Source organism: Dipodomys merriami, unplaced genomic scaffold (genome assembly GCF_024711535.1).
Source record: "Dipodomys merriami isolate MVZ:Mamm:240054 unplaced genomic scaffold, mDipMer1.0.p SCAF_29, whole genome shotgun sequence".
Taxonomy (NCBI): Eukaryota; Metazoa; Chordata; class Mammalia; order Rodentia; family Heteromyidae; genus Dipodomys; species Dipodomys merriami.
In genome coordinates this window covers 20,286,018-20,300,280 of record NW_027204381.1, presented here as the reverse complement: position 1 = coordinate 20,300,280, position 14,263 = coordinate 20,286,018, and the positions used below count along the sequence as shown (strand labels likewise).

General features: G+C 40.5%; 1 protein-coding gene across 1 annotated transcript in view; it reads right to left on the bottom strand.

Moving 5' to 3' along the window:
• Cbl (Cbl proto-oncogene) overlaps positions 1 to 14,263 on the bottom strand; it is a 66,930-nt gene that overhangs the window by 37,638 nt on the left and 15,029 nt on the right. Inside the window, exon 2 of the mRNA XM_070038665.1 lies at positions 10,460 to 10,707. Within this exon, the coding sequence (XP_069894766.1) occupies positions 10,460 to 10,707 (248 nt within the window). The remainder of the gene's footprint in view (positions 1 to 10,459; positions 10,708 to 14,263) is intronic.

Genomic DNA, 14,263 nt, shown 5'->3' with positions numbered 1-14,263 from the left:
CTAAGAGAATGAATTGAAGTGTTCTTCAAAAAAGTAGCTTGATGACTTACAAAACAATTAATCTAATATAGTAATATATTCACTCAGATTTTCTCCATTAGGGCTATACATATATATTTTTTATTTTTATTTTTTGTTGTTGTTGGTGGTGGTGGGGCTTGAACGCTGTCCCTCAGGTCTTCAGCTCAAGGCTAGCGCTCTACCACTTGAGCTATAACGCCACTTCCAGTCTTCTGGTGGTTTACTGGAGACTCTTATCGAGTCTCACGGACTTTCCTGCCCAGGCTGGACTTTCCTGCCCAGGCTGGCTTTGAACCACTATCCTCAGATCTCAGTCTCCTGAGTAGCTAGGATTACAGGAGTGAGCCACCGGCGCCCGGCAGGGCTACATTTTTTTAAATTTCATTTTTATAATAATGAAGTATCCATTCAACAAAGCAGGGTCAGCTTATTCTCTCCAAGCATGTCTAAACATATTTAAGAGAACAGTCAAGATGCTTAAATGTCTACTGCAGGTGGAGCCCTTGCTTAGCATGCATGACTCCCTAGGGCACCACCCCACAAGACAACTAGATTTCTAAAATGCCTTTCCTGATCTACTCGCTTATTGAGTTCCTGCAATTACCTTATACCTCTGTGGCCTCCACTGTATCAGATATGTGACATGAGGAAGCCAAAGCAAATCACTCTCAAAGATCTAACTGCATCTATGAAACAATATGGGCTTATACTAAACCACTGATTTGAAACTAGGAAGGAAAAAACAAAAAACAAACAAAAAACATGGGCTGGGAATGTGGCTTAGTGGTAGAGTGCTTGCCTTACTTGCATAAAGCCTTAGATTCCTTAAGTACCATATAAACAGAAAAGGCCAGAAACGACACTGTGGTTTAAGTGGCAGAGACCTAGCCTTGAGCAAAAGAAGCTCAGGGGCCGGAGAAGGTGGCTCACGCCTGTAATCCTAGCTATTCAGCAGGCTGAGATCTGAGAATTGTGGTTCAAAGCCAGCCCAGGCAGCAAAGTCCGTGAAACTCTTATCTCCAATAAACCATCAAAAAACCAGAAGTGGCACTGTGGCTCAATGTGGTAGAGCACTAGCCGTCAGTGAAAAAGCTCAGGGCCAGTGCCCAGGCCCAGAGTTCAAGCCCCAGGACAGAAAGAAAGAATAAAGGGGGGGGGAAGAGAGAGAGAGAGAGAGAGAGAGGAAAGAAAGAAAGAAAGAAAGAAAGAAAGAAAAGCAAGCAGCAGCAGGACTAGCAAAACACACCCATGCACGCACGCACTCGCGGAGAGGAGGACACAGGGTTAGGTAGGTGGTCAGGGTAAATGGCTCAAGTAGTAGAGCACCTGTCTAGCAAGCACAAGATCCTGAGTTCAAATCTCAGTACTATTAAAAAAAAAAAAACTGGGAGGAAGTGGCACTGTAGCTCAAGTGGTAGAGCGCTAGCCTTGAGTTGAAGTGCTAAGGGACAGAGCTTAGGCCCAGAGTTCAAGCCCCACAACTAACCAAAAAAACAAACAAACAAAAAAAAAAACCTGGGAAGCAAACCTGAACTTTAGCAGTCCTCTTTCTTAAGAGGATTAAAGGGAAAAGACATGAGAAAGCTAGTGCTCATCCTTACATGACCCAGAACCAGAAGCTATGTCCAGAAATTGTTCATTTTTTTCTTTTTTTAAATTAGTACACATTAGTTATATAAGGGGAGATTGCACTGTGAAAAACTGTCATTTTTAAAGTGTATTTTCTTCTTGCCTGTTATGAATTTAAATAAACTTGCTTTTTTTGGTTTTTTTTTGGTTGGTGATGGGCCTTGAACTCTGGGCCTGGGCGCTGTCCCTCAGCACTTCAGCTCAAGGCTAGCACTCTACCACTTGAGCCACAGCACCACTTCCCATTTCTGGTGGTTTACTGGAGATAGGAGTCTCACGGTCTTCCTTGCCCAGGCTGGCTTTGAACCTCGATCCTCAAATCTCAGCCTCCTGAGTAGCTAGGATTACAGCGCCCGGCTAAACTTGCTTTTATGTTATTTAAATATAGTTGGATCTGAAGTCAGAAAAATAAAGTTAATCTGTTAAGCTAAAATTTTGGTATGTACACTAGATACCTGCTCAATCTCAGAATGTGTGAAATAGCTGATTCAAAAGAATTTTTCATTTTTGCAGACATAACACAGAACATCAAAAATCATGTAAGGCTCATATGAAAATGGCTCAAAAGTTCAAAAGAAGTTTATTTTATTTTTACAAAGAAAAGCAAAAGAACTTTCCTTTTAAAAGCAGCAATTTAGTTAACTGTAATTCTGTATACAGTGGTTATAAAAATTTTTTCAAAATCTAGGCTATTAGTTAGGCATGCTGGTGCAAGCTTATAGTCCCAGCACTTCAGGAGACAGAGAGGAGAATCTTGAGTTTGAGGCCAGCCTAGGCTACCTCTCAAAAACAAAAGAATCTGCATAACTGAAAATTTCCACAACATTGAAGAAGACTTCCAATAATTTGGAGAAAAATCTTTAAAATCTAGATATAAATCACTTTAATTGCATTTGTAGACTTAAGATTCTGTTTTCCAATCAGAAAATTTCAATGTGACTTAACAGTTTTAACACAATGGTCAACAAACACAAATATTGTACCACTTTAGAGTTGTATGCTCATAATGAGGTTACAGTATTACCCCTTCCTTGCCATTTAGTTAATGTGAACTGAAAATATATTTAGGTGATGATGCTTAAAGGTGAAGTAACTAGTGTTTTCTGAAGTATTTTATTTTCTAACACAATTTCAGTGTTAGGTGCTGCTCTTCATATTTGCTAAATGCCAAAAACCATATACAAATACCAGCATCATCCACAGAACTGAGTGAGAACATATTAAGAAGACATTTATAACTCAGTAGCAGCAGCATCCTCTGGTCATAGTAACCAGCTTTAAAAATAGATACAAGGGAACTTCTTTCAACAGAATTTCACAGGAAGTCAGTGAAGTGCTGTTTAACTCTTATCTGCTAAAGCTGTTTTTAAGAAAAAAGGCTTGATGGTACACGCCTGTAATCCCAGCACTGGAGGCCAAGGCAGAGGGATCTCCAGAGCAAGTCAATCCTGGAAACTATATGAAGTTTGAGGATGGCCTGAGCTGCACAGCAAGACCCTGTCTCAAATAACTGTTGAGCTACTCAGTCAATAAAACTAAAAATATCAATGACCTTTTATACTAAGAACTTAAGTATATTTAATGCATACTCATGATCCAGCTTTTGAAGCCACACCCCTCAGTACATAATAATAGCTACCATTTATCTTCCAGAACATTTAGTTAACTGAGTCACCGTTAACTATAAAGCTTAAGGGGATATAAAACTAACCAAGGAAATGGGAAGGTAGCAACCCACTGAGTCTCCAACAATCCCCTCCTATCCCTACCAAATGTATTTGTCGTCTCGTGTATTCACCGGGGTAGTTATCAGTTCATGGAAAGAGGTCAAAGTGCCCTTCATCACATATCATGCTAACTACATGACATCACTGAAGAGTGTATCTTGATCATCTGACTAATGTTTCTCCTGCTTGGTTCCGCTGTGAAGCTCTTGGAAAACACTTTTTCATAGGTATATTCTTCCTTGCAGCTGAAAAGGGATCTCACAAACTTTTACACTGTCCTGAACCATGATCCATCCCAACAATCTCAGCCCCAAGTAGCTACAACTACAGGCATGAGCCATACGTACTCGGCTTCTAATTTTCCCTGTTCTTGTTTTTGCCGGTCCTGGGGCTTGAACTCCAGGGCCTGGGCACTGTCCCTGAGCTTCTTTTGCTGAAGGTTAGAGCTCTACCAGTTGACACAGCTCCACTTCCGACTTTTTCAGTGGTTAATAAGGGATAAAAGTGTCATTGACTTTCCTGGCTGAGCTAGCTTCGAATCATGATCCTCAGGTCTCAGCCTCCTGAGTAGCTAAGATTGCAGGTGAGAGCCACAAACACCTGGCATCTAATTTTCCTTTAATCAAAGATTTATCTCCTACTCTCTCTGAATCAATCACTATATTAAATGCTTTCTAATTACTAATTTATTAATTTTAAAACAATCCTATGAAAAAAATTTCTAAAAAAAAGCACTTTGGGGGGACAATACTAGAGTATGAACTCAGGGTGTCACTTGGCTTACTTGACCTGGTACTTTACACCTCTTGAGGCATACTGCCAGCCCAGCTCTTTGCTGGATACTTTGAGATGTCTCAGAAACCTTCTGCCTTATCTGTCTTCGAATCATGATCCTCTAGTCTCAACCTCCTGAGTAACTAGGGTTAAAAGTGTGGAATTCGCTCACTTGTCTTATTTGTTTACTGCTAGCACTGCAGCTTGAACTCAGAGCCTCTCACTATTCTTTTTTTTTTTTTTTTTTGGTCCAGTCGTGGGGCCTGAACTCTGGGCCTGAGCGCTGTCCCTCAGCTCTTCAGCTCAAGGCTAGTGCTCTACCACTTGAGCCACAGCAACACTTCTGGCTTTTTTCTTTTTGCTTATGTGGTGCTCAGGAATCGAACCCAAGGCCTCAGGCATGCAAGGCAAGCGCTCTACCACTGAGCCACATTCTCAGCCCCCCTCTCACTATTCTTGCTTACCTTTTTCACTCTTGGCTATTAAAGCCATGAGCTGGAGTAACATCTCCAATCTAAATGTTACTTAATTGTATATGCTTATGGGATACAATGTAATTTTATATTTACATTAAATGATTAACAGTTACAATATGAAAATACTTTAAAATGAGAAATCTGAGCTAAATGAAGGAGCTGGGAGCATGGCTCAATTGGTAGAGCAACAGCCTAGCAAGAGCATGTCCTGAATTTAAATCTCAATACTACCAAAAAGGGGGGAAAAGTACCTTGTTTAAGGTCATACAAATAGTAAATAGAGGAGATAAATCTAGGCAATCCAGCTCCACAATCCCGCACCGCATCATATTTCTGTACACATTCAACCCATCACACAACACCACACATATTTTCTGATATGTAAGTGCACCATTAAGTGAAACCAGACTAAAAAACTTTGCTATGAAGAGGCTTTGTCAATATGGGTCTGCAAGGAAAATAATATATAAAACCTTGATCTAGAAGAAAAAAAACACTTTTCGGCCATATATAGGTCAAAGGTTCATATCAAGGGAAATGAGGCCACTGTTCAGAGAAACAATGGGAGATTTTCTTTCCTAAGTGATGGGCTTAACCACACTCACACCAGTGAAGTTAGGGGAGAAAAAGGAGCACTATTATCAGTTCCAACTTCATAGCAAAAGAAAATAATGAACTATTTATGTAAATAATCAGAACAAATATAAAAATAAGAACAATTCAAGTTAGGAGGCATTAACTCCAAATACTCAAACTTGAATTTCAACCATAGATGTGTTCTATTACACAGCAAGCGGTTGAGTGTTTTGCATGTAAAAGGGGCAGGGGAGGGCTTAAGAAAGAGGAACGAAATGCTAACTGAAGCTCTTCATTTCCTTAACAAACTTAGTATGTAGGATTTGAGTTTTCTGAAGAAATTTCAAATTCAATACATAGCAAATACAAGTAAAAAGTAGAAACAGTAAGTTGCCAGAATGCTTCTGAAGTTGCCAGCTTTGCTAACATTTTCATAACATGTATCTCTAGGAGGCATTCAGTTGGCCTTGTATGCTACAGGCTGGCAAGAAAAACATTCTTGTAGCCAGCTTTTGAGCTCATTCTTTAAAATGTTCTAATTTAAATGCAACTGTAGACCTCACAAGCATTATGGTTGTAGACCAACTCTAGGTTGGCACTCTTACAGCAAAGTGATTAGAAAAAAACTTTTGCACATTCTACTTGACATTCACAGCCTACTTCTCAATAATACTCTGGTTTTACAAAAGCTAATGCTCATTATTCAGAGGCAGGCATGGGACAGTATCTCCATATTCTCTCTCTCTCCATACATACTCAACCTGTGTCCTAACTAGAACACTGTGGAGTGAAATTCTCTTATTATGTGAATACATACTCTGATGGTAAGCCGCACTGGTATTTTTGTGTCAAAAGCCAGGTGTGGTAGCTCACACCTGTGGTTCCAGCTACTGGGAAGACAGAGGTGTAGAGGAAGGGAAATTGTGGTTTGAGGCCAGCAAGGGCATGAAGTTTGAAAAGCCCCAGCTCAAACAAGCAGCAGTGTGCAACTGTGATATAGCTACTGCGATCCCAGCTATGTGGAAACCATAGGAAGGATATCTTGGCCCAGACAAAATTGCAAAGCCCTATCTGAAAAATAAGTAAAGCAAAATCGAGCTAGGAGCATGACTCAAGTTGTAGAATGCTTGACAAAGAAGCACAAGGCCCTGAGTTCAAACCCCAACACCCATAAAAAGGGAGTGGCCCCAAATTCGCCAATTTAGTTTGATATTTGATATGACATCCTTTAAATGTGGCCTCCTCAAATGCAATCATTATATTCAATGTAGAATATGTAAAAAACTGAGCTATCTAATTTGAGGATAGAAAGGGTAGAGAGGAAATGAACAAGGGAAGGAGTGACATTGATCAAGATGTGATGTATTCACAACCCAACTTATGGAAACTGCAACTATTTTGCACACTACTTAATAATCTTTTTTAAAAATATGGCTTCCAAAAGTCTATTTCTATAGCAGAGAATAAAATACAGTCATTCTGGTCGTAACATTTTCAAGGTTAGATTTTTTTTTAAGGCACTGGCACATAGACTAAGGTTACTTATTCAGCTTCAACTTCCCTATCTGTTGTTTTTTTTTTTTGGGGGGGGGTCCGGTTGTGGGGCCTGAACTCTGGGCCTGGGTGCTGTCCCTCAGCTCTTCAGCTCAAGGCTAGCACTCTACCACTTGAGCCACAGTGCCACTTCTGGCTTTTTTTCTTCTTTTTGCTTATGTGGTGCTGAGGAATTGAACCCAGGGCCTCAGGCATGCAAGGCAAGCGCTGTACCACTGAGCCACCTTCCCAGCCCCCAACTTCCCTATCTATAAAGTGAAAAATATTGTCCTTATAGAGGGCAAAGGCCATGTTATTTTTCTCAGCAGTAAATATACAGTGCCCAAGTGTTGGGCACTGTAAGTAAAGGGTTTCATTAATATATGCAGCATGACAGAGTGAAGACTAGATCTGAGTTATGAACATATATCTTGTACAAAGTAAGAGATGATAAATATTAATTGCATCTGAAACAGAAAATGCTCTAAGCTCTAGACTGAACTTCTGCTTTGATTCAAGATGAAATTACAGAGACACTTACCTTCCCACATGATCTAAAAGAACTAAAATGCTAGACAAAGCTTATGAAACAAGTTTTTAGACACTTGACATGAGCCACAGAGGCAGTGACTACAGAGGGGACAACCAATGAAGAAGTCCTATGACTGCCTTACTTTACTCCTGGACAATTCCAAGACTTGAGGGAAGGGGGTGGGGAAGCCCAGGCAACCTAATATTCTGGTTCCAAATCTGGAGAAGCCAGAGAAGCTAGTATGTATAGTGCAAAATACAGAGGAGAGGGTATACAGAAAGAGCCAACATTAAAAGTCTACAGAAAGGAACTTCTAAGTCTTTAGATGAGCATAAATCACAAGAAAATACCAGAAGCTGTAGAAAGAATCACCTGAAAAGAATATAGTAATTTCCTAGTTCTTTCACAGGGACAAGAGAGGAAAATCTTGTAAAAGTGGGTATGGTGGTATGGACCTATCTATTCAGCTATGGTAGAAAATAAAGAAAAAAAACAAGAGAATAGAGTCAGGTGCACTCAAAAATAAGCCTTCTGAGCACTCAAGCCTGCAATGTGTCTTAAGTGTTAGCACCAGCTCTTTTCATAACACATCTTTTTCTTTTTTTTCTTTTTTTGGGTCCAGTCGTGGGGCCTGAACTCTGGGCCTGGGCGCTATCCTTCAACTCTTCAGCTCAAAGCTAGTGCTCTACCACTTGAGCCACAGCACCACTTCCAGCTTTTTCTTTTTGCTTATGTGGTGCTGAGGAATCGAACCCAGGGCCTCATGCATGTAAGGCAAGCGCTCTACCCTTGAGCCACCTTCCCAGCCCCACACATCTTTTTCTTTAAAATCCTATTAACCATTTTGTTTGAGACAGGATCCCCTTACTATGCAGACCAAGCTGGCCTAAAACTCATAATCTGCCTTCCACATCTTCCTGAAAAGTCACAAATTTTTCTGAATTGCCACCAAAAAACATTTTCAGTAAGACAAGACTGATAATACATATGGACTAAATCTGAGTAATTTCTTACAGTAAAGGCAACATGCATATGACACGGAGAAAAATTTAAGTGACACCAAGCTGTCAACACATAAGCCAAGTGAGCCAAATTAGTCAACTACACAGACACCATTTAGGTACTGGTCCTCAACTCAAATCACTCCTCAAAAGTAAATTACTCACTAAAAAAATCTTAGTGGAAGCGAGGCGCTGGTGGCTCATGCCTGTATCCTAGCTACTCAGGAGGCTGAGATATGAGGATCACAGTTTCAAAGCCTGCTAAGGCAGGAAAGTCTATGAGACTCTTATCTCCAATTAAACACCAGAAAACCGGAAATGGAGCTGTGGCTCAAAGTGGTAGAGCACTAGCCTTGAGAAGAGCTCAGAGACAGTGCCCAGGCAATGAGTTTAAGCCCAATTGCCAAAAAGAAAAATTATATATATATACATAAATATATATAAGTGAAATTTGCATTTTATTACTTGTTCTAGATGAGTTAATAGTTATTTCCAACTGGAAAAAAATCAAGTATAATTACATCCACAGTTAACTTCTTCCCAGTATATAACTAACAATAAGCAAACGAGTAACATGTAGGACAGCCTATAGTTTTTAGTATTTAACTAGTATAAAAAAACACATGGTGGTCTCTCCAGTGTTTATGGAATAAACTGTGAATTGGTACTATGTAGCTAAATGCCTAATATATGCCTAGCATACATGTGGAGGAGGGTGTTATGAATTAAATATCTTATATTTGCCTTTACCTACTCTAGTTAAAATAAGTTATTTTAAGCCGGGTGCTGGTGGCTCACGCCTGTAATCCTAGCTACTCAGGAGGCTGAGATCTGAGGATCACAGTTCAAACCAGCCAGGGCAGAAAAGTCCGTGAAACTCTCATCACCAATAAACCACCAGGAAACCGGAAGTGGTACTATAGCTCAAGTGATAGAGCGTTAGCCTTGAGCTGAAGGACAGCACCCAGGCCCAGAGTTCAAGCCCCATGGCCTAAAAAAGAAAGTTATTTTAGTTATAAAAGAAATGTCACAGCCGGGCGCTAGTGGCTCACGCCTGTAATCCTAGCTACTCAGGAGGCTGAGATCTGAGGATTGTGGTTCAAAGCCAGCCCGGGCAGGAGAGACCGTGAGACTCCTATCTCCAATAAACCACCAGAAAACCGGAAGTGGCGCTGTAGCTCAAATGGTAGAGCGCTCACCTTGAGCTGAAGCGCTGAGGGACAGCGCCCAGGCCCAGAGTTCAAGCCCCACGACCGACAAAAAAAAAAAAAAAAGAAATGTCGCCAGGCACCAGTGGCTTACGCCTGTAATCCTAGCTATTCAGGAGGCTGAGATCTGAGGATCTCAGTTCAAAGCCAGCCCAGGGAGGAAATTCCATGAGAGTCATCTCCAATAAACCACTAGAAAACTGGAAGTGGCTCTGTGGCTCAAGAGGTAGAGCGCTCGCCTTGAACTGAAGAGCTGAAGGACAGTGCCCAAGCCCAGAGTTCAAGCCCTACAACTGACCAAAAAAAAAAAAAAAAAGAAAAGAAATGTCACTTCACTTTGCTATAACCAGGTGTTGGTGGCTCACACCTATAATCCCAGCTACTCAGGAGGCTGAGATCTAAGGATCACAGTTCAAAGCCAGCCTGGGCAAGAAAGTATATGAGACTCTTACCTCCAATTAATCACAGAAAAAAAAAGACTGGAAGTAGTTCTATGTTTCAAGTGGTAGAGTTCCAGCCTTAATCAAAAAGAACTCAGAGACAGCACCCAGGACTAGCAAAATATATATAATAAATAAAAATAACCAAACAAAAGTCATCTAATCTATTGGCTTATTTTCCTTTTATTCAATGTTTACAACTTACATAATATGCTACTATAGTAAAATCTGACCTATTATTTATTCTCAACTGCAATCTTCTTTCAAATTCTCCATCTACACAAAAACTTTCATGATCTTCAGACTCTCCAAAGGACCTACTATGCACAACCTTTTCTGTGAGTGTATAAATCACTTATTTTCAGAGATAAACAAATCTAGCACATCTAAGCATGGTACAGTGCAGTGCACCAAGGTAACCTTTTATATAAAGCACATCTTTATATCATGTCAGCTTTTCACTACAGTTAAAATAAAACTCAAGCCAACTCCAGGCAAGCACAGACCTGCATCAATATTTGTGTAGTATTTTTCTCCATTACCTAGGCTGGGAATTCTCCTCATACATTCTTTCTTTGCCCTCCTTGAAGAGGCTTATGGTCTGCTTAGTTTTCTTCATCAAATTCTCCATGAACACCCTAAAATATTCATTTTCTCCAAGTGTTTCCATCTTCCCCTCATATCTTGACAAGACAGTACGGAGATGCTGGTAGGTATCTGGCAGCAGGTCTAAGATATAAGGTGGACTATTCTTTAACGCCAGCTTTGGGTTCTGACACAACCGTACCACCTGCAACAAATGGAAAAGAACGGCTATTACTTGAAGGATCTTAAGGACAATTCCCCTTTTTTTTTGTCAATCATGTGGCTTGAAATCAGAGCCTGGGTGCTGTCCCTGAGCATTTTCACTCAAGGCTAGCACTCTACCACTTTGAGCCAGGGCTTCACTTTCAGCCCAGGCTGGCTTCAAACTGCAATCCTCAGCTAGGATTACAGGCATGAGCCACTGGCACCCATCCCAATTCCCCTTTGTAAATTATAAAAAAAAAGGTCTTGAAATAGATGCTCTTTTACAGAGGAAAAGTCCATGAAAATGTAAAAAATAATCCATGATCAGTTGTTCACTATCACGCTATTTCTCGTTGTCAATGGGAGGGTTCTTTTTTTATATTTTTATTTTATTATTATTATTTTGGGGGGGGGCCGATCGTGGGGCCTGAACTCTGGGCACAGGCGCTGTCCCTCAGCTCTTCAGCCCAAGGCTAGCACTCTACCACTTGAGCCACAGTGCCACTTCCGGTTTTTTTCTTTTTTTGCTTATGTGGTGCTGAGGAATCAAACCCAGGGGTTCATACATGCAAGGCAAGTGCTCTACCACTGAGCCACCTTCTCAGCCCTGTATTTTTATTTTAAACAATATAGGACTTGAACTCAGGGCCTTCCACTTACAAATGAGATTAAAGGCTAGACTCCCCTGTATGCTGTGTATCCCATTCTTATATACAGATCATTTTCCTAGAATAGAGCTTTCAGAAATGGGATCATTAGGGGTTGGGAAGGTGGCTCAGTGGTAGAGTGCTTGCCTTGCATGCATGAGGCCCTCCCTGGGTTTGATTTCCTCAGCACCACATAAGCAGAAAAGGCTGGAAGTGGCGCTGTGGTAAAGCGCTAGCCTTGAGCTGAAGAGCTGAGGGACATTGCCCAGGCCCAGAGTTCAAGCCCCACAACAGACCAAAAAAAGAAAAAGAAAAAGAAATGGGATCATTAGGTTTATCTAGAACTGCAAAATTCCCATTTGATAACTAATCATCAAAGACACCTCAAATGATAAAGCAAATATAAAATTATAAAAACTAAGTATTTTATTTTCTGTTTGCCATTTCTGGAAATGCTGAAGACAGGATATTTGTTTTTTTGTTTGGTTTTGTTTGTTTTTTGGGGGGTCCAGTCTTGGAGCCTGAACTCTGGGCCTGGGCGCTGTCCCTCAGCTCTTCAGCTCAAGGCTAGCCCTCTACCATTTGAGCCACAGTGCCACTTCCGGCTTTTTTCTTTTTGTTATGTGGTGCTGAGGAACTGAACCCAGGGCCTCAGGCACGCAAGGTAAGCGCTCTACCACTGAGCCACCTTCCCAGCCCAAGACAGGCTATTTGTAACCTCCTTCAAAAAAAAAAAGTTCCAAAATAATATGTGAATAATTCAAGTCAATAGTTGACATTTAAAACTAAAACAAACTGCCTTTATGATTTAATGAATTTTAAATGGGTATCAAAGTTAACCTCCAAAGCACATGAGACTATGAGCTTTAAAAGCATTCATTCCACTGGGAACTGGTGGGTCACGCCTGTAATCTTAGCTATTCAGGAGGCTGAGATCTGAGAATCATGGCTCAAAGCCAAGCCGAGAAACTCTTATCTCTAATAAACCACTAGATAACCAGACGTGGTGCTGTGGCTCAAATGGTAGAGCACTGGCCTTGAACTGGAGCTTAAGGAAAACGCCCAGGCCCAGAGTTCAAGCCCCACGACAGACCAAAAAAAAAAAAAAAAAAAAAAAAAGAAAAGCATTCATCCAAAAAACTTCTGAAGGATAACATATTTTCTGTTAGGCCTGTTCTCTATTTGGCAAATTTTATTTTGCTTTCCAAGTTTTGTAAGTAGCAAAAATGGCTGCCTTTGTTTACTTCTGCCTGTAAGTTTACAGTACTTTTCAGAACAATGTCAAAAAGAAATATGCTAGGCTCTGGGAAACCAACAGCATTCCTGTACAGCTGCCACATACTTCATTCATAACAAGTTCTCCATCTTCACTCTTCCCTTTGCTTCTGCCCATGCTCAAAGGTCAATAGAAAAATCTGGAAAGTATTATGATCACAATAAGGAGAAATAAAACTATGCTTGAAAATTGCTACATTTTTTTTAAATGAAGAACTAGAGAATAGTTCTTAAGCCTAATTCTGTTCTGAATTTGAATACAACTACTTTTCTACCACTCAGAAAACTGTAGGGAAAAAATTATAAGTTCATACAACTACATAAACTTGCTCATTTTCAAGGACAGGAACTTTTATTTGTTGTCTTCCTACATCCATCTCTTGCTCCTAGAACAGTGACACACACCACACAGTGAATACTCAATAAATATTCTGAGAATAAAAATTAAGTTGTGTCACAATTCTTGAACAAGGTGAATTCTCAATAAATATTATTGTCTCTGTAGACTGACTTCATGTATCCTGGAAGCATTTCTCATTTCCATGGGTGTAACAATGCAAAGTGAGCTGGGCACTGGTGACTCACACCTGTAATCCTAGCTACTCAAGAGGCTGAGACTTGGAGGATGGTGTCTGGAGCCAGTCAGAGGACAAAAGTCTGAAGGAGTCAAACTCCAGTTAACTAGCAAAAAGCAGAGCAGAAGTGTGGCTTGTGGCTCAAGAGGTAGAACCAGCTGTGAGCAAGTAAGCCAAATAGTGCAAGACCTTGAGTGCAAGCCCTGGAACCAGGATAAATAAATAAATAAATAAATAAATAAATAAATAAATAAATATATACATTGCATATATGCATATATATGGAAATATCACAATAATAAAAATGAATAAAGCACTTTGCTATGAAGACAAACATTTGTTATGCAGAGTTACACATAAAATTTTAAGTTTTATTACCATAAAAAAAAATCTTGCGGGTAGGGTGGGGGGGATGGGAAGGGATGGGAAGGGGAAACAAAGGAGGAAGCAACAATGCCTGATAAGAAATGTACTCATGGGCTGGGAAGGTGGCTCAGTGGTAGAGCGCTTGCCTTGCATGCCTGAGGCCCTGGGTTCGATTCCTCAGCACCACATAAGCAAAAAGAAAAAACCCGGAAGTGGCACTGTGGCTCAAGTGGTAGAGTGCTAGCCTTGAGCTGAAGAGCTGAAGGACAGCACCCAGGCCCAGAGTTCAGGCACCACGACCGGACCAAAAAAAAAAAAAAAAAGAAATGTACTCATTACTTTGCCGATGTAATTGTAACCCCTCTGTACGGCATTTTCACAATTAAAAAAAAAAAAAAATCTTGCTTAGGATCACTGGCAACACAATGGAAAGGAGCACAGTAAATGTCCAAAGGCCCCTCCTGTAGTATCCGCAGTGAAAGTGGCTCCAGAAATGAAGCTCACTTATTTCTACATCTCTCAAAACTTTTAAGTTTTAGAAATTCCATCATCTCAGCTTGAAGTTTAATACTTTACAAGACAAAAATATAGCGAGGCTGTTGCTTTTTTTTTTGAGATGGTCTCCTTATGTCATCAGGTTGCCCTTGAACTTAAAATCCCAAGCGCTGTCACCACACCCAGAGCTCAACAGGGA